Here is a 13782-nt window from a genome sequence, read left to right as displayed (position 1 = left end):
GTCCAGTTGCTGTTGAATGACTCCATCCATGGAACAAGCAGCGTAGCAGCACAGTAGTGTTTAGTTTAGCTGGATTGAAAATGTGAGGTGGTCATGTGTTAGCAATGCCCATGGATAAGCTCTTCAGCTCCTTGGTGCCTCAATTTCCTAATCTGTGAAATGGGGATGAGTTAATATCTACCTTATAGAGCAATAATGGGAGTAAAATAAATTAATATATGTAAAGACCTTACACATAGTAACAGACACCTAGGAAGGGTCATTATTAACCTGACAGCACAGAATTTGACCCGTGAGACTTCATGGTCTCTGTGTGACCTTGGAGGAAGGCCCTGCCATTTTCCCGACTACATAGGTAAGGAGGTTGAAGCCCAGGGAATGAAGAGGCAGTTGTGGAATCCGGCGTGAGCCTGATAGGCAGGCTGTTCCCAGCTCTGTAAGGACTGATGACACAGGAGCCCTGCCGGCAGCCTGGCAGCTGGCACTGAGCGCGCTCTCCTGCCAGGGATCCTCCACTGGCTGTGTCTGGACAGGCCTGTCTGGTCCTGCCAGAAGCTGGAACAACGAGGCCTGTGTTTCTAACAAGGCTCTATGTGTGTTGATGGGTGAGGCCAGCCCTCAAGTCCTAGCAGCAGCCTTGGCTGCTGTGGCTCTGACTGGAGCAGATTGTTTTGCTATGTCACTGCCAGCCCTGGGGGCATCAGCAGGCTCCTTCAGAAGAGAGGCCTCCAATGTGGGTCTGCTCTGTGGTCTGCCCTCTCCGGGATTCCTCTTGGCTCCTGGTTAGCCAGGGCCCAGGGCTGAATCTAGCCCTAGCTCACTGGCTCTGGGTTAGCTCTTGCCCTTAATAAGTGTCTGTTTCCATCTTGGGCTCTAACAGAGTCACCCATCATGTTACATTCCCCTTGGGGAGCTGAGAGTGCTGGTTTATTTTGGGTTTGGCCCATTGGTGGGATGAGCTGATTGGCCTTCAGCTACTCAGAGCCTGCCCTGAAGATCAGTAGGGAGGAAGCAGTTTCTCAAAGCAAATTCTTGGTCCTTTTAGATAGAAAGAAGATGAATGTTAAGACTGTGACCAACAAATGCCTCACAGTAGTCCTCTAGGGAGTGGCTGCCTTTCCTCTGAGAAGACATTTGCCTTTCTGTGCTGAGAAGTGGGGAGAAATCTCCTGCCATCTTCTTCCTCCAGGAGGGCTCCAAGTTTATGATAGAGCCATGGGGCTCCAAGTTTATGATAGAGGACTTTAACAAACACAGCATAACTTGGGGGCTGGTGGCTCATTCCTGTAATCTTAACTACTCAGAAGGCTGAGATCTGAGAAGCCAGCCAGGGCAGAAAAGAGCAAGACTGCTCTAATTAAGCTGCAAAATTACAGACTAGATAGATGTACGGCTCAAGTGATTTGAAAAGCCATCTGTGAGCAAGCAATCTGAGAGCATAAGGCCTTGAGTTTAATTCCCAGTACCAGTAGAAAAGGGAAAAAAATTACAACATAAGAGAGCTGGTGTTAAGGCTCAGTTGTAGAGTATCCTCCTAGCAAGCGAGGGATCCTAAGTTCAAAACCTAATATTGCCAAAAACAAAAGAGAAAGATCGTGGGCTTATGTAGTGGGATTGGTGTGGCTGCGTACTTAGCATTTACCATCTCTAACAACATAAACTACAGCATAAGGCTAGGTATAGTGGTACACCCTTGAAATCCTAGCTCTCGGGAGCTGAGGCAGAAGAATGGTGAGTTCCAGACCAACCTGGGCTACATAGCATAATCCTGTTCAAAACACAACAAAAGTAAAACTACAGCCAACAATTTTGTAAGAGATGATCATATACTGTTCCGTTTTCTCCATTCTAGATGCTAATATTGCCCTGCCTCCAGGCAGAGCTCAGCTCTCTGTCCGCTCCTGCCCTTCTGTATCCTCCTGACACAGGCTGGGCCTGCCTGGCCTGCCTCTGGAGATGGCATCCTGATCTCCCATCACAATCACACAGGTGTCTGCAGAGGAAGTCCTGACAGGTGCCTGTGCTTTTCTCCTGCAGGTTTGAGAAGATGGTTAGTGGCCTGTACCTGGGGGAGCTGGTCCGGCTGATCTTGGTCAAGATGGCCAAGGAGGGCCTCTTATTTGAAGGGCGAATCACCCCGGAGCTGCTTACCAGGGGGAAGTTTAATACCAGTGATGTGGAGGCCATAGAAAAGTAGGTACCATCCTGAAGGCTTCTGGTGGAGGGGGACAGAGATGGGAACTGGGCTTTAGTCCAAGTGGAGGAGGCTTCCAGGTCCATCTCCCCTCCTTCAGCCCCTCCGTTCCATTGGTCTCATGGTAGACAACTTGTGAGGTATTCTTAAAGGAGAACTCAGATAGCAGCAAATGCTTCTTGCCTAGTTAGGAAAGCATCTTTACATGCGCACATTACACATGAATAAGATTTGAGTCCAGGAGAGTCCCATGGCTAATTCAGTCCCAGGCCTGAATTCCTGGAATTCCCTCTTTCTATATCATAACCTTCTCCAGACTGTATTCCAAGAACCCTAGAGACCTCAAGATGGTACTGGGGTAGATCTGGCAAAACGCTCTCCATTTAGCTTCCTTTTAGAGATGAATTATGGCCCAAACCTTGTGCCTCAAATCTTTCTCCACCACCACAATTTTCAGAGAACCTTGTAGTCAGCCATAAATGTAAGTTTGAGAAACATTTATGAACAGTGATACCTGGAAGGTAGTCATAGAAGGGCAGGGTCCAGCCAGCACCTGGCTTTGGTGGCCCTTAAGGGACCTATGCCTAGGGACCTATGTCTTCGCTGTTAGTCATAGGCCTCTGCTCTCAGAGGGCTTGTAGGTAAGCTTGGCACCAGTGGCTGGGCAGTGTAATCCAGTGCCTCCAAGTCTATAGGACTCTTGTCTGTGGCTGGCATCCATATGCCACCTTTTTTTGTTCCAGGTTCAGGACACACCATATAGTTAGGTGAGGCCATCTGCGTAAGGAGTCATTTCCACTGCCCTCTCTGTGCTTCTGACAAACCTGTGGAGCCAGTGGCTTCACAGTGTCACAGAAGATGTACAACAGTTGTCTTTGCCACTAGAGGAGGCCGCTGGCTCCTCTAGGGGTGTTTGGAGACTCACTACCTTGCATGCCTTGATGCTTCAGGAGCCGTGGTGCAGAACCCCAGCTCTGAGTTTCCATCCTTTCCTCTTCTCAGGTCTCCTGGTCAGCTGCTAGGAAGGAGGGGGAACAAATAGATTACAGCTTAACTTCAGAGTCATTGGTAAGGTCAGGAAATGCCTGCCTTCCTCTTGGCTGCCTTCTGCTGTTGGCTCTTTAGGTACCAAGAAACATACATGTATGTGACCTAGCTGTAGAAAGCACATGGATTGTGATAAAGGCTGTCTCCAAAGAATGTGCTCCCAGGGGAGGTGTTAGACATTCTCCCTAAATTCACTATGGTATCTCTCTCTCTCTCTCGCTGGCCTTGTGCTGGAGTCTTAGCAAGGTTTTTAAGAGGGAAGAAGAGACGTGTAAGACATAAGAATCAAAAAAAAGGAAGAAGTAAAACTGCCACTGTTGCAACTGTAATTAAATGTCTCTTTGAAGCCTTCAAGGACATCTGTAGACAAATGACTAGAGTGACAGGAGAGCTTAGAGAGCTGAAGAACATAGTGGAGCATTAGAGTTCTATTTGTTCTCATTAAACCAGGGATACAGTTTTTGAATGAACTTGAAATTTATAGAGGATTCCTGCACATAATCTTCACCTAGGTTTCCCTTTTGCATATACTACATTGAAGTGTGTGTGTGTGTGTGTGTGTGTGTGTGTGTGTGTGTGTGTGTGTGTGTGTGTGTGTGTGTGTGTGTGTGTGTGTGTGTGTTATGAGAGAGAGAGAGGTGGGGGGGGAGTAGAGTTTTAAGGTGCTATGTACAATAGCAGCAAAACTATGAAGTACTTGTGAACAACCAAAGATATAGAAGACATACAACAGCAGAAGATTAAAGGGAGTACGGTACTTTCTCCACCTGCTCAGTGGCTACGTGGTCTTGCCTGTGCACTTTCATCTGTGTGCCTGGCAAGTCATAACCCAGTCTGGCACGTTTTCCCCATGACCAGTCCATATTTCCTATGGGGGAAGCTACTCCTTAGGCCTTTGACAATCTCAGTCCCAAGCAGATTTCAGGTGGGTCCCACACTCCCTGTCCCTTCTGCACTGCTGGTGCGCTCCTGAACTAACTGCCGGCCTCCAACCCACAGGAATAAAGAAGGCCTCCACAATGCCAAAGAAATCCTGACCCGCCTGGGAGTGGAGCCATCTGACGATGACTGTATTTCGGTGCAGCACGTGTGCACTATTGTCACATTTCGCTCAGCCAACCTGGTGGCAGCCACGCTGAGCACCATCTTGAACCGGCTGCGTGATAACAAGGGCACACCCAGGCTGCGGACCACTGTTGGTGTGGACGGCTCTCTCTACAAGACGCATCCACAGTGAGTTTGCCCTTAGCTCAGCTTGGCTCTCCCTACTCAGCAGAGGCTAAAGCCCTTTTCCAAGGGTCAGACTTGTGCATCGAGGGAAGGTTTGTTATTTCTGGTTTTTTTTGGCAGACATGACAATGCCTACTTCTGGGCAGAAAGGTTACAGTTCCCCATTTGGTTTGGTTTTCATTTTGTTTTTTCCAGACAGGATTTTGCTATTTCAACTCCCCATCCCCCTTTCTTCCCCCCCCCACACCAAGGCCTTGATTGAACTCATGATCTTCTCTGCCTCAGCTTCTTGAGTGCTGGGGATTATAGGCATTTATCACAAAGTCTGATGGAGTTGTCCATTTGGGAAGTCTCACCCTCAGCAGATTCTTCCTGGTATTGCTCTTACATACTTTCTCTCTCTTCGTTTCCAAACTTTCCCTAGAGATTTCTCTGGTGACCAGGAGCCTTGGGTACAGTGTGTCTGCCTTTCATGGGGAGGAACTTTATCCTTATTATAGTATATGTCATAGATGTGGTCTACATTCTCCTTTTAGAAACTTCACACTACAGTACAACCCACCAAGCCCTCAGATATTATTTGTGTATATGTGTGTGTGCTCGCATGCACATATGCTTGTATTGGAACTTGAACTCAGGGCCTGAGTGATGGCCCTTGGATTTTTGTTTAAGAGTTGTACTCTACCACTTGAGCCACATCCCCATGTCAGGCTTTTGGTCTGGTACTTTCCTGCCTCAGTTAGCTTTGAACTTTGATGAACAGATCTCAGCTTCCTGAGTAGATAAAATTGTAGGTGTGAGCCACCAGCACCCAGCTTAGACATTGCTCTTTTGAATGAGCAACTTGTTGACGCGGTGAGCAGAGATGGAGATGTATGCTGTAGATAATCCCGTTGTTGATGAGGACCTCTGCTGCCTCCTTTGCCAGTCCCTGCACTGGCGGACCTTAATGTCCAAAAGTGGTCTTGGCCAGGGATAACATGGTTGGGCATTTTATAAGTGGCTAAAAGTTAATTCTGTCTTTAGCAAATTTGAGAAATTGCCTGTGGCATTTTGTGGGCAGGACCTTAGGTTTCATGCAGATTCAGGGTCCTGGAAAGTACTCTCCCTTCACCCCCAGCTCCGGGGACAGTTAGGCCAATGTAGATTTAAGCGGCAATAGTTCTGTGTTGCCAAGGGGAAAAGATTTGTTCTATTGTTGTTTGGCAAGAGTATAATTCTGTGATTAAAATAAAAAATTTTTAAACATAGAATTGTAGCCAGGCGCTGGTGGCTCACGCCTGTAATCCTAGCTACTCAGGAGGCTGAGATCTCAGGATTGTGGTTCAAAGCCAGCCTGGGCAGGAAAATCCGGGAGACTTATCTCCAATAAACCACCAGAAAACTGGAAGTGGCACTGTGGCTCAAGGGGTAAAGTGCTAGATTTGAATTAAGAGCTGAGGGACAGCGCTCAGGCCCAGAGTTCAGCCCCCACCCCCCCACCAAAAAAATGAAAACAAACCATAAAATTGTACTCATTACCTAACATCTTAATAAAAATAATAAAATTATATTTAAAAAAATAAAATAAATTTAAAAAATTATAGTCATGGCTCAGCAATAGAGCAGTTTCCTAGCCAGCACCTGAGTTCAGTCTCCAGTACTGTACATTGTGTGTGTGTGTGTGTGTGTGTGTGTGTGTGTGTGTGTGAGAGAGAGAGAGAGAGACAGAGAGACAGAGAGACAGAGAGACAGAGAGAGAGTGTATGTATGAAATAGATGGCAACTAGCCATCTATTTCTTTGGACTTTCTTTCTCACCTCGGGTCCCCTGTAAGAAGCTATATCTTGCTTTGTGGACCATGTAGGTCTCAAACTCCTGATTGAACACAGCAATTTTTTTGCCTCAGCTTCCCAAGTAACTGGAATGTAGAGGTATCTCACTGTACCCATTTTTTTTTTGTTTTCTTTTGAAATTTATTGGCTAAAATTTGGAACAGAAAGCCTAAGGATTTACAACCTCATATTGAGTTTTTTAATGTGGTAAAGCACACTTAAGATATATTAATTTTGAACTATTTTAAAATGTACAGTTTGGTGGTGTTAACATCTATATTGTTGTACAGTCAGCTATATTCAGACCTTTATCTGCAAGTTCACATTCTGAGAGAGAGAGAGAAAGAGAGAGAGAGAGAGAGAGTGTGTGTGTGTGTGTGTGTGTGTGTGTGTGTGTGTGTGTGTGTGTGTGTGTGTGTGTGTGTGTGTGTGCGCGTGCGTGTGCGCGTGCGCGCGTGCATCTACCAGTTCTGGAAATTGAACTCAGGGCCTAGACACTGCCTCTGGGTTGTGAGTACTTGAGCCAAAACCCCATTTCTGGCTATTTTGGTAGTTAATTGGAGATACAAGTCTGGCTTCAAACCCCAATCCTCTGATCTCAGCCTCCTGAGTAGCTAGGATTACAGGTATGAGCCATAGGCACTTGGCTCAGAATTGAAACTTTATAGAATACAGTCCAAAAAGTTATGAAAAGCACCATGTATTCTTATCCGTAGCCAGGTGTGGCTGATTTTTGCAGAAGAAAGCCTTAGTATTTTTCACATTGTTAACCTGTTTTTTTTTTTTTTTTTTTTTTGGCAGATAGCCCTCCATGCAGGAAGCCAATTTCCGTGTGTCACACAATCCTAAATTTTCTTCTTGCCACCAAACAGGCTCCATACTTTTGTGGGGAGGAGGAAAAGGGAAAGAGCCAAGTGAAAATAAAAAACAAGAGCAATAACATTAATCCTTTCTCCTAATCTCAGCATTTAATAGACTCATTCAGTTTGCCCCATACCTTGTAGCCAAACACCAGAATCCTTGTTTACTCCAAGGTTAAGTAACTGGCTCAGAGTCACCTTATGTGGAATTTGGGGGGGGGGGGGATCACTTGTTTTTTTCTTTTCTTTTTTTTGTCAGTTTTGGGGCTTGAACTCTAGGCTTGGGTGCTGTCCCTGAGGTCTTTTTGCTCAAAGCTAGCCCGCTACCACTTTGAGCCACAGCACCACTTTGGTTTTCTGGTGGTTAATTGAAGATAAAAGTCTTAGGGATTTTGTTGCCTTGGCTAGCAGATCCTCAGCCTCCTGAGTAGCTAGGATTTCAGGTATGAGCCACTAATGCCTGGCCCATTCCTTTTTTTGATCTGACTTTGGAGCATTGTGTTTTTGACCACTATGGTATGTCTAATGGAAGGGCAAAATCCCTTTGGACCTCAGCTTTTTATATTCATTACTCATAAAATAATGACAAAATCTCTCTCTCTCTCTCTCTCTCTCTCTCTCTCTCTCTCTCTCTCTCTCTCTCTCTCTCTCTCTCTCTTTCTCTCTCTCTCTCTCTCTTTCTTTTTTTTTGGGGGGGGGTCCGGTCATAGGGCCTGAACTCTGGGCCTGGGTGCTGTCCTTCAGCTCTTCAGGTCAAGGCTAGCACTCTACCATTGAGCCACAGCGCCACTTCCGGCTTTTTTTCCTGCTTACGTGGTGCTGAGGAATCGAACCCAGGGCCTCATGCATGCAAGGCAAGCGCGCTAACACTGAGCCACCTTCCCAGCCCCTTTCCCCCCTTCTTTCTTACAGCTGGTCCTCTACCACTTGAGCCATGATTTTATAGTCCAGCATTTTGCTGATTAATTGGAAAGGGAATCTTGCATACTTTTCTGCCAGGGCTGTTATCCTCAGATCTCAGCCTCCTGAGTAGCTAAGATTACAGATTCCAAGTGTCCAGGTGAAGCCTCTCTTTTACGTGTGATTAAGGACAATATGTTTTTTTACTTGTCTTCATTTACTGCCTTTTCTGTAGTGAATGAGTAGGACTTGCTTGACGACCCAAAGCCAGTGTAGAGCATAGAAGGAAAGCACCGTGAATGATGGCCCAGTACTGCTAAAGTGCTCCTCCTTGCCCTCCCTCCTTCAGGTATTCCCGGCGTTTCCACAAGACCCTGAGGCGCCTGGTGCCTGACACTGATGTGCGTTTCCTCCTCTCGGAGAGCGGCAGTGGCAAAGGAGCTGCCATGGTGACTGCGGTGGCCTACCGCCTGGCCGAGCAGCACCGGCAGATAGAAGAGACCCTGGCCCACTTCCGCCTTACCAAGGAGATGCTGCTGGAGGTGAAGCAGAGGATGCGGCAAGAAATGGAGATTGGGCTGGCGAAGAAGACACATGAAGAGGCCACTGTCAGGATGCTGCCCTCCTTTGTCAGAAGCACCCCGGATGGGACCGGTGAGGGGCTGTGGGTTGTGTGGCCACGGCCCAGGGACAGCGGGGCTGGGGGAGCTGCATCCTCCCATGGACTGGCTGTGCAGGATGTGGCAGGAGCTGGGAACTCACTCACCTGTATGCCATTGTTATGTATGACTCATTTGTTGTGTGAGAGGCTCAGGGCACATCATTTCCTCCCATTAGGCTGTTGGAAAGTGGGCTTCAAACTGGGAGGGAAGGGTGAATGCACACAATTCATGAACAAGGCTGCCTTCTTCAGTCCTGGCAGGGTGTCCTGGGGAGAAGGGCCTGGGGCCTTGCATGCCTGAGTGGATTGGAGAAAGCACCCAACCCCTATTCTGTTCTTCCTTGTTCTAACTGGAGCTGAGCTCTTTGGAGACCCTGAATAACTTTTGGAGTGGCTCCTTCGAATAATGAATGTTGGTGATATGATACATCTTATGTATGTTACTTTGTGTGTGCTCGTGCACGCATATGTGCGCCAGTACTGGGGCTTGGACTCAGGGCTTCAGTTTCTCACTTCCTTTTTCTCTCAAGGCTAGCACTATACCACTTGAGCTATATCTCCACTTCCAGCTTATTATTATTATTATTATTATTAATCTTTAAGTCGTTCTACAAAGGAGTTTCAGTTCAGCATGTCCGCTTGTGAATACAATGCATCTTGATCAATGTCACTTCTTTCCCATCTCTTCCAAATGTCACTTCTGGTTTCTTGCAAGTTGATTAGCGATAAGAGTCTCGTGGACTTTTCTGCCCAAGCTGGCTTTGAACCATGATCCTCAGAGCTCAGCCTCCTGAGCAGCTAAGATTACAGGCATGAGCTATCTGGTGCCTGGCCTTGTCACACTCTCTTGGTCCAAGATCCAAAGTTGGGGAGACACAAACTCCATCTTTTGGTTGGAGGACTGCACAGCCACACTACAAAAGATGGTGTAGGAAGGGGAATAATACTATACATCAGTGTCAATTAGTCATTTTTATGTGGGGTTCCCTAAAATCGGTGCATGGTGCTAGGCTTCTTAGTTACCCTAGTGAAGCTTGTTTATTGTGACAGTGATTGACTCATGAGACCTTTTGTCCTTTAGTATGGCCCAGTTCTTGTGTCAGGGTTCCGTGGCTACCGGTCTCTGAGCCTGCACGATGGCTTGATGGGAAATGGGATTACAGTTTCTAAAACTCGTGCTAATCTGGGGTTTCTGGGTTATTGGCTGCCTAGAAGCACTTAGCTCTCTGTGACCTTTGTGCTCCTTGATGTAACAGAGAATGGTGACTTCTTGGCCCTGGATCTCGGAGGAACGAATTTCCGTGTCCTGCTGGTGAAAATCCGTAGTGGGAAAAAGAGAACAGTGGAGATGCACAACAAGATCTATGCCATTCCCTTGGAAATCATGCAGGGCACCGGGGAAGAGGTAGGCAGCACTGAACTTTACACTCCCAGAATGTGTGTGTCATACACAAGGCCAGTGGCCGTTGGTAGTCATGTGATATCTACAGCCTTATACCTGGAACCTTGTGGGCCACAACGTTGGGTACCTTCGGCCATGCCTTCCCAATGGTGATAGGGGTTGGGAAAGTCCTGAGAGTCTTATGCTGCAGACATTAAGAATGTGCACATATGTGTGTATGTGTACTTAATGCATATGTGCTGTAAGTGTGAAAGCCGATCGAGCCTATGTGATCTGTTCTTATCTCCTAAAGCTTTTTGACCACATTGTCTCCTGCATCTCTGACTTCCTCGACTATATGGGAATTAAAGGGCCCCGGTTGCCGCTGGGCTTCACCTTCTCCTTTCCCTGCAAGCAGACAAGTCTGGATGCGGTGAGTCTTTTCTGAGGTTTGTCAGTACCTCAGACAGCGCTGCGTGGCAGTGGCCCAGGTGGGCTGTCCTGTGAGGTCTTCTCCAGTCATACCTGGGTACCCAAGACGGACTCACAGGTCACAGTGGGTCAACCCAGGCCTTCCTTCACCCCCTCCAGCACATCCTAAGACTCTATTCTGACGAGAGCATTTGCTCCTTTGGAACCTCCATCACAAAGAACCTGGCCCTCTGCTGCCGCCTGTAATACTATAGCTCTGAGCACTTTTGGTAACTGCTTTCTTTTTGGCTAGTATGTGCTCCCCAAGCAAGGACCTATGTAGTCCATTGCTTAGTGCAGTGTTCTGTCAGCAGAAAATCACTGTGATACTTGCTCAGTAAATGGAATATCAAGCCTTGGGCACTGAACAGAGGGTTATGGGGCTGCCCTCAGGGAGTCTCACACTTTCATCTGTGCTCAGTGCCTGTCAGGAAGGTCTATGGGAGGGGGTGGGGTGAGGTGGGGGTAAAGTAGGGGTGAGAATGGGGTGGAGTGGGCAATATTGTGGACAGAGGGAGCAGAGAGCAGTCATTGAGTCAAAACCAGCCCGTCTGTTGCAGAGCTGTGTGGTTCAAGTGGAAGCATGGCCAGGATTAAGGCCATGTCTAGTATTGTGCAGGGCCACATAAGGTGATGTAATATAGTTTCGTGCTGATGTGGTGCCTTTCCTCCTTTTTGATCTTAGCAATAAGATCTGTGTACACTTGTTTTTTTCAGTTTTCAAAGGACTTGTGTGTGTGTGTGTTGTTGTTATGGAGACAAAATCTGGCTATGTAGCTCAAACTGGTCTTGAACTTGACCCTCCTGCCTTCATTTCCCAAATACTGGGTTTACAGGTGGGAATCACCATACTCAACTTCATATGTTTTGTTTTGTTTCATTTTGTCTGTTGTGGGGCTTGAACTCTGGGCCAGGGCACTGTCCCTCAACTCTTCAGCTCAAGGCTAGCACTCTACCACTTGAGCCACAGTGCCGCTTGAGGTTTTCTCATGGTTTATTGGAGATAAGAGTCCCATCTTTCCTGCCCAAGCTGGCTTTTAACTGTGATCCTCAGATCTCAGCTAGGATTACAGGGCTGAGCCACCAGTGCCTGGCTTGTTTTGTTTTTTGTTTTAAAGCTCCTTATCTTTATTATAATGCATACCTATGATACCTTTTATCCAGCAAGTATGTGACTTTAGTCCAACCACACCTAAAATTTCCTTGGGGGTAATGCAACGTTAACAAAATTTGCATTTCTTTACTTAATGTGGTCAGAAAACACTTCTGGGGAATTACTTGTTTGTACCATGGATGGCACCAGGCAAAGAATCAGGCTAAAAATGGTCCACCATTACCATTTTCTTGTAAAAAAAAAAAAAAATTCCTTAAGTCACTTATTGTTGGTATCCGGGATTGAACTTAAGATTTTGCCTATAGCTTGGTTTGTTTGGCTAGTTCTCTACTACTTAAGCTATGCCTCCAATCCAACATTTGGGTGGTTAATCAGAGATGGAGTCTCACAGACTTGGTTGCCTGTGTTTGCTTTGAGCCGTGATCTTCCAGTTCTCAGCCTCCTAAGTAGCTAGGATTACAGCCATGTGCCATCAGCACTTGGGACCAATATCTTTTTAAATGCTCAATAATCAATGCTGAGGAATTCTCAAAACCAAAAGCCTAGTGCATATTAGGCAAGTTCTCTACCACTAAACACCCTCATACCATGAACTTTATGCCTCAGTTTCTCCATTCATGAAATGGGGATTATAAATCAGACAGGCTGGAGACTGTCTGGCGCGTTACCCTGGTGTTTATGCATTGTCAGAATGTAAGGTCTCTATAACTTTACCAGGGAGGGATGTTTAATTGACAAGTTGTCTGGTGCCCAGAACATTTAATCACCGGGTTGTGCTGGTGTTTCTCATGTTTCAGGGAGTCCTAGTCACCTGGACAAAAGGCTTTAAGGCAACGGACTGTGTTGGTCATGATGTAGCCACCTTACTAAAGGACGCAATAAAAAGGAGAGAGGTAACTGTTACAGCTATTAGTAATGTTTGTAAAGCTATTTACTGCTTTTGGGGGTTATAAAAATTGTACCAGCTTGTGAGGATTTGGAAGAAGCCAGAACCTGGCGGCTCATGCCAATAATCCTTGATGCTCAGGAGGTTGAGATCTCAAGATCGTGTTGTGTGACTTGGCTAATAGAAGTTCTCCATTTTCTTGCTCAATTGCCAGCCATTAAACTGGAGTCATCACTTTTCCATGTTGAAGTATTGAAAAGAAAATACTGATTTTTGAGACAATATTTTTCTGCCCTGTACCCTTGGCTGGACTCAAGCTCACCATCTTTTTTTCTCTGCCGCTCGAGGGCTGGGATTATGGGTATGTTGTATACCAGCACTCCTGGCTCTAGTATGAAATTTTTAAAGAAAGGTAAAATCATGACTCTCATATGAATGGAGAAAGGGAAAAGCACACCTATACATAGCCTGGTACTATCAGCTGGACCATGGCATGCTAATGAACATGGTTTTCTAGAATGCAGGCATCATACATGACTTCTGCTGGCATGATAGAGTGACATAAAGAGTAATCATGTAGTAATCATGCCATAATCATGTCAGCATTCAGAACCTACTTCTAGAATTTGCCATGTTTCCTGACACCTTCATAGCCAGAGAAAACCCCAGTATTGCTGAAATAACAGGACTCAAGCCAGTCCTAGTTGCTGCTTCCCTAAAGCCACGCCCTTTTCTTTTCAAAGGAATTTGACCTGGATATCGTGGCTATGGTCAACGACACAGTGGGCACCATGATGACCTGTGCCTACGAGGAGCCCACCTGTGAGATTGGACTTATTGTAGGTAGGTGTCCTGGAAGGGTCTCTAATTGGGAAAGGAAGGCTAGGTGCGGCAGGGCAGCCCACTGGAGCTATGTGGGGTCCCCAGGACATGTTGGAGGAGTAGGGGGTCAGGCTGGAAGTGGTTATGAGAGAGGGGAAGGACAAATGAACCACTTCCCTTTTCTGGATAGATTACAGGGACTTGATAGAAAGTGTTTTGGGTTTTTTTTTTTTTTTTTTTGGTGGTGGTGGTGGTGGTGAGGCTTGGACTCTGGGCTTTGGAGCTGTCCCTGAGCTCTTCAGCTCAAGGCAAGCACTCTACCACTTGAGCCACAGCTCCACTTCTGGTTTTCTGGTGGTTAATTGGAGATGAATCTGATGGACATTTCCTGCCCAGGCTGGC

The 13782-nt window shown here is 46.6% G+C and overlaps 1 protein-coding gene across 6 annotated transcripts in view; it reads left to right on the top strand.

Annotated features, from left to right (window-relative positions):
- Hk1 (hexokinase 1) overlaps positions 1–13782 on the top strand; it is an 87720-nt gene that overhangs the window by 68018 nt on the left and 5920 nt on the right. For all 6 annotated transcript variants that reach the window (XM_070020939.1, XM_070020938.1, XM_070020940.1 and 3 more), the window contains 7 exons: positions 2038–2193; positions 4241–4474; positions 8395–8699; positions 9963–10111; positions 10401–10520; positions 12470–12565; positions 13302–13401. In XM_070020939.1, coding sequence (XP_069877040.1) covers positions 2038–2193; positions 4241–4474; positions 8395–8699; positions 9963–10111; positions 10401–10520; positions 12470–12565; positions 13302–13401 — 1160 coding nt within the window. The remainder of the gene's footprint in view (positions 1–2037; positions 2194–4240; positions 4475–8394; positions 8700–9962; positions 10112–10400; positions 10521–12469; positions 12566–13301; positions 13402–13782) is intronic.

Source organism: Dipodomys merriami, unplaced genomic scaffold (genome assembly GCF_024711535.1).
Source record: "Dipodomys merriami isolate MVZ:Mamm:240054 unplaced genomic scaffold, mDipMer1.0.p SCAF_14, whole genome shotgun sequence".
Taxonomy (NCBI): domain Eukaryota; kingdom Metazoa; phylum Chordata; class Mammalia; order Rodentia; family Heteromyidae; genus Dipodomys; species Dipodomys merriami.
Note: the sequence above shows the minus strand (reverse complement) of the source record. Positions and strands in the feature narration are given on the sequence as shown.